The sequence below is a fragment of the Capsicum annuum genome, chromosome 3, assembly GCF_002878395.1.
Source record: "Capsicum annuum cultivar UCD-10X-F1 chromosome 3, UCD10Xv1.1, whole genome shotgun sequence".
NCBI classification, from domain to species: domain Eukaryota; kingdom Viridiplantae; phylum Streptophyta; class Magnoliopsida; order Solanales; family Solanaceae; genus Capsicum; species Capsicum annuum.
In genome coordinates, this window is record NC_061113.1 from 243,775,116 (window position 1) to 243,788,843 (window position 13,728).

General features: G+C 37.0%; 1 protein-coding gene and 1 pseudogene across 1 annotated transcript; one reads left to right on the forward strand and one right to left on the reverse strand.

Annotated features, from left to right (window-relative positions):
- Positions 1–417: 417 nt before the first annotated feature.
- On the forward strand, positions 418–4,515 carry LOC107862651 (E3 ubiquitin-protein ligase AIRP2). The gene is made up of 5 exons (XM_016708283.2): positions 418–726; positions 3,269–3,431; positions 3,530–3,596; positions 3,814–4,045; positions 4,145–4,515. The coding sequence occupies exons 1-5, from the start codon at positions 638–640 to the stop codon at positions 4,353–4,355; spliced, it is 762 nt and encodes a 253-aa protein (XP_016563769.1). The 5' UTR covers positions 418–637; the 3' UTR covers positions 4,356–4,515.
- Positions 4,516–4,697: 182 nt separating this feature from the next.
- LOC107864911 lies at positions 4,698–8,704 on the reverse strand (annotated as a pseudogene).
- Between the last annotated feature and the right edge of the window lie 5,024 nt (positions 8,705–13,728).

The following is a 13,728-nucleotide window of genomic DNA, read 5'->3' on the forward strand; positions in this document are numbered from 1 at the left end:
GAATTTATTATATTTAAAAAATAACATAATAAAATTAAATTTAAAGAGTCCCAGACCCCACTTGGTAGTTAATGCTAGATTGAACGGAGAAGATACTCCCGCTATTCATCTTTGTGTTTGTTCACTGACTTGGCACATATATAATTTAAGAAATACGAGTAATAAATTATGCGGGTAATTTTTGAATATAATAAATTTAATAACTTAAGAAATGGATTGAGCAGTGAATAGTGTTTAAAAGTAATGAGCAGTGAATAGTGTTTAAAAGTAATAAATTATCAAAATTTATGTTGTTTGTTCAGTTGATTTTTTAAATTGAAAAAATATTATTGGAGTGTACTCTTAATACTCAGAGTGGATGAGTAGAGAAAATTAAAGTCAAATTTGCTTTGGAACTTTGATTGGTTGGTATTGGCCTGGGTTGCTCAACAGTCAAAAGATGTAATGAATGAATCAAAATCAAAACTTGTAACCGCAACTAACCAACCATAACAAAGAAAATCTCTTTCTTTCTTTCTTTCAGTAAATACTCCCTTCTAGACTCCATTGACTTCTTCTTCTTCTTCCTCTTCAACATTTTACTCCTATATATATATATTACATTCTGCAAGGAGAACTGCATTTGGAAACTGCAGTGATGACAAATTATTATGAGCTAGTGAAATCTACTTCCTGTGAAGATTCTTTAAAGAAAATTGAAGATGATATTCAGTATGCAAATTCGCTGTAAGTTCTTCTCTTACTTGCATGCTACCATGTTCCATCTATTTGATTTTTTCTTCCAGTTTTCCTGTTTTTATATTAGCGGAAACAACCTTTCTACTTCATCTTAGGTAGTGATACGGACTGCGTACGCTTTATCCTCCCCATACCCCACTTCGTGGTAATAAACTGGGTATATTGTTGTTGTTGTTTTCCTGGTTTTATATATGATGACGAATTAAGTTATCCAAGTAAGGTCATGTCAATTTATATTCAAAATTTAAATTGGTTTCCTTTTGCTGGTGTTCTTCAATGGTAAAAAAACAGGTCTCTTTTCAAGTATTATTCACTCCTTTTCAATTGAAGTGTCTTAGTTTGACTTGACTTTTGAGATCATATGCCATGTAGAATGTTGGAAAAAGAAAATTCACAAGATAAGAAAAGATACTCTTTTTAGAGCTTAAATTGAGATGCAGGGAATACTTTTTTTTTTTTTTAAATACTTTGAAAAGTCTTCCTAAAAGAGTTTGTTTAGTTTTCCCCTTGTCACATTTTTTTTTTTCGTGAAATAGGAAAGTGGTTTGCCCTAGAGTTGGACTAGAGCTTGCTATGTCTTCAGCATGTGAAAGTAGGAAAATGATGTTGAATAACATGAAATTATTGCGCACCCAATGCTTTTGCCAAGCCAATAAATTGAGTTTGAGAATTATGAGTTCTTAGATTCTTATCTTAGCAGAGGCAAGCATTAGTTGATTTCACCCAGTGAAAGGCATCAGAGACGGAACCACATGTATAAGTGGGGTGTACGTGCACCCGTTGACGTCGAAAAAAAATTGTCATCGGTATATAGTTAATAGTGCATCCCAAGATGAATGGTAATGTGTATATACCTTGAGAAATCAGGATATAGTAAATAGTGCACCCCAAGATGAATGGTAATGTGTATATACCTTGAGAAATCAGGATATAGTTAATAGTGCACCCCAAGATGAATGGTAGTGCACCTTGGCGCGCTGGTTGAAGCCATTGCTTCCGTCCACGCGATCAGGCATAGATCCCTGGCGCGACCATCCCGTAAAGTGAATCCTCCTTGACCTCCTCCTTGACCATTGAGCTACCACAGCTGGTTATTCAAAAATGTTAAAAATAAACTTCATATTATAATAAAGTAAAGTTAAATTTCATATTATAATGAAGTAAAGTTATTAGCTTAGAACTCATATTTGTTCTATATATTTATTTTTTCAGTATTGTTCATGTCTTTGGCGATCAATTGAATATGATAATATTCCTTAATTAACACTGAAAGTTTTTCTAACGTTTTAAGATAATATTGTGCACCACAGTATTATAAAAAACAATAAGCGTAAAAAATTTCACGGTCTATTGTGTTTAAGCACAAAATACAAATAAAACGTGAGATTTAACGAAAAAAGGCATAAAGAGAGAAAAATATAAATATATATCTAGTCCAACACTAATAACATAAGCATGAATGACAAATATATGAACAAAAAAATAATTCTTTTTGATAAAGTGAAATAATTCGTCTCTTCAGAAAGCCTCATTGACAAGGAAAAGTATGTATTAGAAATTAGAACCTAAGTTGTTAATTAAGTGAGGCCAGCGCTCAACACATTTTGAATCTTGCTTAAAGGCTTATGCGTGCCTTTGACAACACCAATGCACCCATAGACTTCAAATCCTGGGTTCGCCTCTTAAAGACATAGTAGGTAAAAGGGCTATTGGCTGCTTTACTTCCTTACCTCGGGTAGGTTGAAAAAACTGCTAAGAAGAATAGTTTCTTTCGTTATGTTCAAGCCTTAATGAACAATGTTATCCGATACCTATGTCGATTGGAGGTAGTGCCGTAGCAGGTACCGATGGAATGGGTTGTGTTGCACGCAAGCTGGCCCACACACCACTATTATGGAATGGGTTGTGTTGATCAATCTGGCCCACACACCACTCTTTCTTTTCTAACAAAATTTACTTTTTATATAGCTCAATTATGGGAATGGATTAGCAAATATTTCATCAGTGGTCTGTATGCTAGTTCCACAGATAGCACTATGATCAGCTGGAAGTTTATAATAGCTAGATTACAGTTAGAATGAGTACAGTTGGGAAATGTGGTTTTGGTTGGTTAAGTATTTTTGTAACTGCAGTGTTTATTACTTTATCACTGTTAAACATTATGAATGCTTCAATTGGCTTTCTTAGGCGTTCTCTTGCTTTAGTACAATAAGTTTTAATGCATCTACTTTCACATATTGTTGCAAATTAAATGACGAGACAATGCAATGAAAGAGTAATATGATTTAGCAAGAGTTTACTTGTCATAGTATTCTGAAACCCATTTTTATTCGTGTGTTGTGATAAAGGAGTTTTATTGAACACGCTAAGTAGGTCTCCAAGGATCTGCAAACTTCAATTTCCTTTCTATTGTTTCAACTGTTTGGGATTTGCTTGTGATTTATGCAGCCAATTGCTTAAAGTTGTAGCTTGACAAATTGCTGCTCTTGCTGCAGTCTATAACCATTTCGCTGAACATTACGTCTTGCAGGGCAGCTTCTATTCCGAGGTTCAAGAATGGTACATGTCTACGGATGAAATTGGTGTACAGTAACTTGGCACCAATACTCCAGCTCCTGCTCCGGTGGATGGATTGCTCATGCACATGCTTATTTACAAGTTATTTCAATCTCTTCCACATAGTTGTATACAAGGTTTGTTCTCTATTCTTGGGCTACTAGTAAGTTAATGTTTTATTAATTTAAGATGATACTGTTATATTCGTTGAAATTAAAATTGTGATGTCTTTTAGGTTATCCCCAATGGAAAGAAGAAGATTCCTTCTGATGGGAGGAAAGCAAGCATTAGAGAATTCTATGGTATGCACCATTTTTCATTTAAATCTACTTGGCATTGTATTCTGATATACTTGATCAGATAGGTTTCATCTCACAAGTAAATAGAGAAAACTCATGGCAGTTAGATTTGGGCAAACATTTTGATATTCTCCGTCTATTGTGCTCTCCATATTTAAGTCTAGAGTTTTTCTCTAACCATATGTGCATTCTTACTTCTCTGACGAATACCAATTTGCAGCTGTTCTATTACCATCTCTCCAGCACCTGCATGACAGCTCATCAGAGCAGGATAGTAGTCAAGACAAACCTCAAGTTTCAAAAATTATTGCTGGGAAGAAAGTACAAGAGAATAAGCATTTCGATGCTGATCTAGAGAAAGAAAATGAATGCGGAATCTGCTTAGAACCATGCACCAAAGTAGTTTTGCCAAATTGTTGTCATGCAATGTGCATTAGTTGCTATCGTGACTGGTAAGTTATAATCTTTTTCTGGATCGCTCATTTTTACTTTTTGTTGCGAAAAGAATATGTTTGTTTGGCGGTCTTCTTAACCCATGATCTCTATTGCAGGAACTTAAGGTCCCAGTCCTGCCCATTTTGCAGGGGAAACCTCAAAAGAGTGAACTCAGGGGATCTGTGGGTTCTGACAGGCAATAACGACGTTGTTGACCAGGCAACTCTTTCGAATGAAGACATGTTGCGTTTCTATCTTTACATAAATAACCTGCCTAAAGCTATTCCAGATGCACTGTTCTTAGTTTATTACGAATATTTGATATGATTTAACTTCTGAAGTAATTACAATTAGACGTTTAACATACCGACCAAAGCCTGTGGATAGTGTCCGGTAAAGTCCTCTAATTCCTTCATTTGTAATACTTCCAAAGCATTTCTTGTTAACTTTGTGCTGAATAACTACATCCTTGTTGCAATTTGTAAAAGGCCTTGAAGTCAGCAAAGAGACTGTTGCCTCACTTTTAGTACTCTGAGAAGTATTTGATTTGTAAGCGTTTCGCTTTCTGTTAGTAGAGACACTAAGATACGGCCTATGATATCTTTCCAGAGGCATGCACTTTCAACAAAGAGTCAGAGAGACGTAAAAAATTTTGTTGAGCTCGTGAAAATGTTATACCACAGTGAGTGACATGTTAGTTTGGAATTGATAAGTAACAAGTTAGAAGATATATTGACCGTTTTATTCAAGCTCTTGCCTTTAAAATCTTGTCTGTACTATATTCATCATCGGGGTGATAGAATTGATAAAGTGACCTCATTAACCGAACACAATTGATCATTGGGTTGAGGCTCACTTGACCTCAAGATAATTCGCCCTGTGGAAAATGTAGGCTGTGATGGTTGTGGAAGCGTTTGATGGTCGTTTTCCAACATAAAGACGACAGTGGACATGGCAGGCCTATCTGCTGGATCTTGTTGAAGGCAAAGTAATCCAATATGGATGTATTTTGTTATCTCAGTAGCCACAAAGGACGGAAATAAGCAAGGATCCATAAGCAGTAATCCATGTCCTTCACGCCATAATTTCCATGCCTGAATTTTCGAGATGGTTTTAGGATGCTTTCATGCAAGTTGAAATTGACATAACAATAAACAGACTTCAAATAAAATTGGAGAAGAAATGCACTTACAAAAGTAAAGAGGCTCTGACCATGTTCGGAAACGTAGCCACTGTTCTTCCTCCAACTTACTATCTCAAGGATTAGAACACCAAAGCTGAAAACGACTGATTTAGTAGAAAAAATTCCTTCCACAGCATATTCGGGGGCCATGTATCCACTATAGAAGTAAAAATTAGTTTTTAGGATCAATCTTACAGCACAAAGTTGTTTTCAATACATAGTAAAGGTCGAATTTTTATAGATGAAAAACTCTCGAGTGATGAGAATTATAAAGGTTGAATGAGGAGAAGTCTTACTAGGTTCCAACAACTCTATTTGTATTGGCTTCACATTGATTTTCACTAAACATCTTTGCCATTCCAAAGTCTGATATCTTTGGGTTCATATCTTTGTCCAGTAAAACATTGCTAGCTTTTAGGTCCCTATGAATGATTCTTAGTCGAGAATCCTCGTGTAGATACAGAAGTCCCCTGGCTATTCCCTTAATAATGTGGAGACGCTGTTTCCAATCTTAGAATCTTGTTTTCTCTTAATCTAGAAAAAATAAAGTGTTGAATGAAGTTAGTGAATGACCAAATCTAGAATCTTGTTTTCTCTCGAATGACCAAATTAGTCAAGTGCAATTTAAAGGTCAAACCGAAGAGGAAGAAGTCCAAGCTTTTGTTGGGCATGAACTCATAGATAAGCAATGCTTCATTTCCCTCTAAACAGCAACCCAAGAGCCTCACGAGATTTCTATATTGTAATCTGGCAATTAAGACAGCTTCATTCTTGAACTCTCTCAGTCCTTGACCGGACGTTCTAGAGAGCCTCTTGATCGCAATTGCTATTGCCATTGGCTAGTGTACCTTGGAATGTTATACTCGACATCAAAAAACCCAAAATTCATGGACAATTTAATCCCCTCAGCTGACAAGTACATTCATTAACTTAAGATTTAAGAACTCTGGGGTAACTGTGTTGATAGATGATAGGAACTTTTACCTTGTATACCCGACCAAATCCACCTTCTACAAGCTTGTTTTCTTCTGAAAAATTTTCTGTAGCTGTTCGAATGAGGTCTAGTCTTACAACTGGAAACTCTTTGGATCTCGCCTGCTTTTCTGAACGAAATCCTCATTCGAGAAGTCTTCTCCTGTCATGTTACACAATTGAATGTCTTGACTCTTTTCATTCCCCTCTGCAAAGATAACTTTTGATTGGTTTGCTGAAAGAATTACTTTCGTTTAAATCCAAAACACCGTTATCCTTTTTACCTTTCTCTGTTCGTCTTCTTCTTTTTACAAGGTAAAAGCTAGATCCTGTTAGTACAACAGCCAACAGAGATATGACGCCTATCACGATACTAATATGCTTTGCCTTTGAAATATTTCTGCCTGAAAATAGAGAACAATCTGTAGATTCAATACTGAAATCAACTGTTACCCTTTCCCTAAAATCTGTTACTACTGATCGACTGATAGATCCCACTTTACTTATAATTGGTTATTATATGATTGCTCCCGCATTAATCACTTTAACATTTATAAATACTGCTCTAGAGCAAGGATGTCAAGGATGAAGTTTATGTGAGAATTTGATATTCACTTGTTACTTTGAGATGGTGATGGGCTGATGGCTTGTGTATTCTATTTAGTTTCATTAATTACATCACACAATTGTCTTCGTCTGACTTATTGGTCATGGTCATGGGTTCAAACCATGGAATCAACCACTGATAGTATCAGGGTAGATTGCCTACATCACACCCCTTAGGAGTGCGGCCCTCCCCTGACCGGCTGACTCTGCGTGACCGCAGGATGCTTATTGCACGAAGCTGCCCTTACTTCACGCATATAATTTAGCATTTTTGATTGATTGTTTAACATGATCTATATGTTTTTTCATCTGTCACAAAGGTTGCAAATGGAATCTTGAGTATATAAACAGCGCATACACACTTTCAAGGAGAGTCGTAATGATAGTTTAGACATTCATTCTTACGATTAATGTCATTAGACGACGATTCTGTTAATGGGAACCTTAGAAACATTTTCAAAGGACAGGAAGTAGTAATATGATTAAGATTTTAAAGATTTTTTTCAGTTCATTCTTTGCGTAGATGTTCTCTTTCCTTAGGAGATTTGGCTTCACAATAACCTCCTGGAAGCAAAAGTACTGCATGTAACTTAGCAAGTAGAAGAATTGATATGACTCATACTTTAAATTGCAGCTTACACTTACCTTCGTCTACGTTCCCCTGGATGGTCGATGGCAGTGGTGCTCCCGGTCTCCACCCACCAGGATTTAAGAATTGATATAGCTCATACCTTAAATTGCAGCTTGCATATAGTACTCTACATCCGCTTGGTACTCTAGCGTCAGAGACTAGTGTAGCGATTACAGAACGAGCCCTATCCAGGCAAGTGCGACAATCTGCAGCTGACAAATCAGGTAGACACTGAACCATTCCGTAAAACTTCTGAAATGGTGTAACTTCATCAGAATTTGCAGCATATTTCAGATTGGGATAGACTGAAGTAGCTTGAGTGGTAAGGTTATCAAGCATTGCACCAGAAATCCCCTTAAATTGTTCTGGCCGTGAAACGTTTTGTGTGTTCTGGTACATCAGATAATCCGAGAAGTCCAAGGTGGAGACTAAAGGTACATCAGAATAGCGGACCAAACACTGATCATAATTCATACCATATGATTGCCTGTTTCTTGAAAGGACATACCCGCAAGATCTGCTCACTTGCTATGTCAATGCAGTTTTGGCAGTCTTTAGGCGCAACGTCTCCTCTACAGAGGAATACTCCATGAACTTCATCAGGTTCTTCTCCTTCACTGGCATTTGCATAGATGGAATTGCCACCAGTTTTGTATAGTGATCAAGCGATTAAGATTTGACTGAAATTTGCTTCCTTCTGTATAGTTAATATTGATTCTTGGACAAGAATTTGCCAGGCGAGTGATCTCCGGTTTGACTCCCACAAGGGTGTTTGATAGCACAAGCAGCGAAGGGAGCAAGAAAATAAGATTTGTTCAGGTACTGCATAAAACTAGAACAGATGCCATTCTTGATCTCCAATTCTTCCTAAATTTCGAAAGGAATTATGTCTAAAGTAATCTGAAAATGACAGTAGCAGAAGATGTCAATAGTCGAAAACTGCCTGCTGCTTCAGCTAGTCAACCACTCAACGCAGCCATATGGCTATATATAGCCATGTAAGAATTGGACTATTCCATGTTACATTCCAACTTTCTAGAAAGTGCACAAGGGTATGCCATCAGAAGGAAATTGGAGTACCTTATTTCTTTTTATTTGGGGTAATTTGGCACATCGTCGTTGAACTTAATCTGTTACATGAATAAAAATGCTGATGTGGCAATACGTGTTATTTTGGATGCTGAAATTTCGACTTTAATGGGTTGTATTAACTTGGAGTTCAAAATCTTGTTTTATACTGAACTATTATAACAGGCAACGTTCAGCATCTTTATGTGTGAAATTAACTCATTTTTCTGGCAGTTATTTTCTTGTCTGACAAGTAGCCGGAAGTAATGACCTGGGTGTTCGATCAATTGTTCGAAAAGATCATAGATCTTGGCATCTTGCTTTATCATTTTTGCTTCTAACATGTGCAATATGAGTCCTGAAATGCTCCATTGTTTTACATATGACCTGATTGACATCTGACGGAGAAAGGAAAAACTGATGCTAGTATAACGAATTGCTTGCCAAGAGTAAGCCATGTCCAGTTAAAAATACAGATGACAAAAGTTTTATAATTTGGAAACGTAGGTTTATAGAGTTTAAAACCCAAGGTGTTATTTTATATGCGTCTATGAACCAAATATCCACCGGGAAATGTACACACATTAAATAGTACGGGAGTTACTAATTTTTGTATGATAATCCCTGCATTAACTTATCTACAAACTGAACGATCCCCCTTGTGGAAGAATTGACGGTCTATAATGGTCATCGGGCTGATAGAATTGACAATGCGACCTCATTGATGGAACACAATTGATCATCAGATGGAGGCTGAGCTGATCTGACGACAATTTGCCCAATAGAAAAGGCTGGCTGTGATGGTTGTGGAAGGATCATTTTCCAGCACAAAAACTACAGAAGACATGGTAGGTCTATCTGCTGGATCTTGTTGAACGCAGAGTAATCCTAGATGGATGCATTTTGTTATCTCAGTTGTCACACAAGACTGCGATAAGCAAGGGTCCATAAGTTCTAATCCACGTCCTTCTCGCCACAATTTCCACGCCTATATTTTCAATATAGTTTTTGGATGCTTCATGCTGATTGAAATTAGCATAACCAAAAACAAGCTAAACTTCAAAACTGAAAATGGAAAAGAAATACACTTACAAAATTAAGGAGGCTCTGACCATGTTCGGAAAGACAGCCATTGTTCTTCCTCCTACTTACTATCTCAAGCAACAGAACACCAAAGCTGAAAACATCTGATTTAGTAGAAAAAAGCCCCTCCATAGCATACTCAGGGGCCATATATCCACTGTAGATGTAAAAATTGGTGCATAGCATCAATTCTTACTTGTTATTGGTACATAGCATCAATATTGTTTTAAATTAAACCAACAGATTTTCGCATCGTCTTCTATTAGCTTGTTATTTCACACTTTAAATAAGTTGAACTCTGTTAGAACTTCATTTAAAAGTGAGTTTTAAAGAAAGAGCGCAGTTTGTTTATATAATTGTCATCAACACATTCCTTGATGTGCAATCCTCTTTGCAATCTGCATGTTAAGATATTTTGATGGCGGACTAAAAGTCACAAGGAGACAAATCTTTTATATTCTTAAGATTTCAGGCAATGTAAAAGCGATTTTTTATTGAAGGAAAAACTCAGATTGATGAGAAGTGTAGAGCTTGAATGAGGAGAAGTCTTACTAGGTTCCAACAACTCTATTTGTATTGGCTTCTCGTTGATTTCCGCTAAACATCTTTGCCATCCCAAGGTCGGATATCTTGGGGTTCATATCTTTGTCCAGTAAAACATTGCTAGCTTTTAGGTCCCTATGAATAATTCTTAGTCGAGAATCCTCGTGCAGATACAGAATGCCCCTGGCTACTCCCTCAATCATGTGGAGACGTTGTCTCCAATCCAGAATATTGTTTTTGTTGGGTTCATAGAAGTGTGAATGGAAAATGGAGAAAAACAAAATGGTGGAGAAGAGTGTTAGGAATTTAATCAAGATGGAGGTCCTATTTGCAAAGATGTCAAATTACATTTGGGACCCCGGAAAGATGTCTATATATAGTAGAGGAATATAATCTATTAGGGGAATGTTATGAAGTTGTCTTTTATTTTTTTAGTAGTTTTAACATTCTGGAATTTCCCTTTTCTATTTTCCTTTTGTTTCTATGATGAATTCTTATTTCAATGTATGTGAATATGGATCTCCTTACCAATATGATTCCCCATCGTTACAATGGTGCTTTCATTGTTCCTCCTCTACCAAATGGGTATCATCTTCCTTTCAAACTCCTCCAGACCCATACAACCAGCAATTTCTTACTGCACCTTCCTCACCGAGCCCCATTTATCCACCTGCAGTTTTGGAGAAGATCTACACTTCCCTCCAAATCGTGCAGGATACAGTGGTAGAGTCGCAAGAACGTAGCAAACGTATCCTCTCATCTATTTGCCATGTGCAATCAGTGTTGTAGGAGGAGATGCAATCGAACTCCACTTCTATTGATGCTCCAGAGATTTTAGATGCTCTAAATATCACCTCCGTACAAGAGTCAACTTACGTTGATAGTAACACCGAGGTGCCAATATGGTGAAATCCCATTTTGATTCAGAGCTTCCTGTTCTTGGTGTTGGAGATAAAATACCGCAATACGTTTTTTCTGACGTGCTGTCCAGTGCTTCTATTGATGCTATCGAGCTCAAATTCTCACCTCTCTCTTTCTCAGTTAAGGGACCACTAGAGTTTGACTGTAAGGTGTTCGATAGAGTGCCGAAGAGGGATATTTCTGCAGAATTTCATAGTCCTAGTGTACCTATTGGCTTGCTTCCACCTGTTTTGAGCATTAATGATTGCAAGTGGGTGGATACTGGGCAGTTAAGTGATTCATTTGACAGGAACCAATACAACCAAATTAAGCTCTTAGGTTGTGCTCCCTTTTGATTAATCCTTTAAGTTCCTCATCAGATGCACCTAAGCTGTTCGATAAACTGGCTGAAAGAAGTAGATGGCTTTCCATGTTGCATGACTCTAAATATATTGGTGAGGTCGAAGTGCTAATTGAATGCAGTGATAATCTTACAAGTTTTTGTAATTCCTACAAGCTATCGGGTATATCTCTAGAGAACTCATTTTTGCATTCTCTTGATCGGGCTGCTATTTCTCGTGTGGAGAGGTACGCAATTGATCAATTCAGGCATGTTAGGGCCAACTGCAAGAGGGATATTAGTGTGGAGAGGTACATATTCGAGAATGCAAATGTTTTTAGTGGAAATTTCAGATCTTATATCTATCCATTGTCTGATAATATGGCACGTGCAACAACTTTATCTTTATTGATTGAGCTCTGTTCATCCGAACAAGTAGAACCAGGATTGCCTCTTCGGTTGCCTTTCGACTTTAGGTGTAAGATTGAAAATTTTACACGGCAAATAAATTTGGAATTGGTGATTTCTCAGCCTACACGAATACTTTAATGAATTGATTCTCTCAAGGGTTAGACGTCACTTTCGCCTCGACAAGAACAAGTTGAAGGAATTTCGATGCTTGTTGGTCAGATTGAAGGGTTGTCTGACTATGATTATGACTCATGCGTGGTATATGTACCTAACGGAAAATTCTTGTCAAGCATTGGCCCAACAGATGTCAAGTATTGGGAGAGATATACAGGACCCGACTTAGTGAAAAAGTGGAGAAAACATCTTGACATAATACTTCCAATGTTAGTGACTTCTATCCGGGTGACTTATGGAGCATATATTATGGCCTGTTTTGTGGATGGTAAGATTTTAAAAGCTGCAGTGCTACATAATGAGATGGTTGTGTAAGAAATTAAATCAAATATTGTGCTATGCACCAATCAGATTCATGAATTTTGCAATGAATATATGCCATTGGAAGCTGGTTTTGTGTTGGTTGCTGGAAGTACTTGGCTCGAGGTGCAACCTTTTTCTTATTCCTCAACAACTTTTATTATTTTTATTAGGTTTTCAATCCATACCTTTGATCCTGGTATACTCAATATCTATATAACTGATGATATCGACCTGACCATGCATACACATACTAGTATTCCTACTACATATTATTTAATTGTTATACTATAGCATGAGTAACTTGGTGGCCTTGTGATGGAAGAAGTAGGCATTGATGCATTTTTAAATTTTGATAAAATGACCAAGTCCAGTGCTCAAGTGTTCTTGTTATCTGAAACGGTGATGTTTGACATTCATAAATCAAATGGTCCTTCATCTGTTGTAGTTAAGAAGTGCATTTTGATGTTCTTTGAAATATCAGAGAATAGAACGGAACACAACAATTTGTATGAAGCAATTTCCAAGAACATCCAGTTCGGTATCCTTCTTGCAACAAATAGTTTGGCTCTTAGCTCTGTGGTTCTTGAACACTCAATAATGGACTTAGTCGCTAAGATTGCAGCTGGATTGGCGCATGTTTTTGGTCCATCAATGGCTCTTTCATATCTTACTGTTGATGTTGTTTCTCATATACTCATCTATGCCTACACAACTATTCTAGTAATTTTCACAAAGACCAAATACTCCTTCCAAAATATCATAGGTATGCAAGAGTACGTGAAGGACCCAAGCAAGTTTGCTACGATTACTCTAGCTCCAGTTCCTGCTACTTTTTGTGCCCCTTATGGTACCCAGACTTGGCGCAAACCACTTGAGACTACTAATGCAGAAGAAAAGGAAAAACAATATTCCATGATTGGTAGTAAAGATGTCTTGACCCATCACCCTTGTTGACATGTTTCTCAGTATAAGTTTCATTTTTCCAAAGCAGAAATATTTGTGGAGAATAACTCCAGATCCTGGAATCATTTTTCATCATTTATGTGCACATGTAATTGGTGCCACATTAAACTTTCTTATCTGGAGAAAACATAGATGCAACTCTTGTGGCTTTTAAATGATGCTTTCCCTTGGATTTCTAGTAAGTTGGTTTTGAAAGTGCGTATACGTTGGGGTGCTTCTTGGATTACAAAGATCCTACATGTACTAATTCCCCCAATACAAACCGTTTTAGAGGAATTTGATCCAACAATTAACAGTGATCTTAACTCAAAGCTCCATCAAGTGTTCAATGTCTGCTCTTTGGTTCTGCCATCTTCTCTTTCCAAGGAACTCTTGGTGATTATCTTGTTAGATGTAGATGCATCCTCTGGTTTGAAAAGCAAAAAGAAGGATCAATGTTGGAAGTTGCTTTGGATAATGAAGCTTTTGAGGAATTTTTTTGGATTGTTAACACTGACAAAGAGGAACATAACAACACCATGGT

Bases quoted from the DNA above. Each gene is read 5' to 3' on its own strand.
- LOC107862651 (XM_016708283.2), top strand. From the start codon at position 638: ATGACAAATTATTATGAGCTAGTGAAATCTACTTCCTGTGAAGATTCT. The intron at 727-3,268 runs GTAAGTTCTTCT...TACGTCTTGCAG, and splicing joins ATTCAGTATGCAAATTCGCT to GGCAGCTTCTATTCCGAGGT. The intron at 3,597-3,813 runs GTATGCACCATT...ACCAATTTGCAG, and splicing joins AAGCATTAGAGAATTCTATG to CTGTTCTATTACCATCTCTC.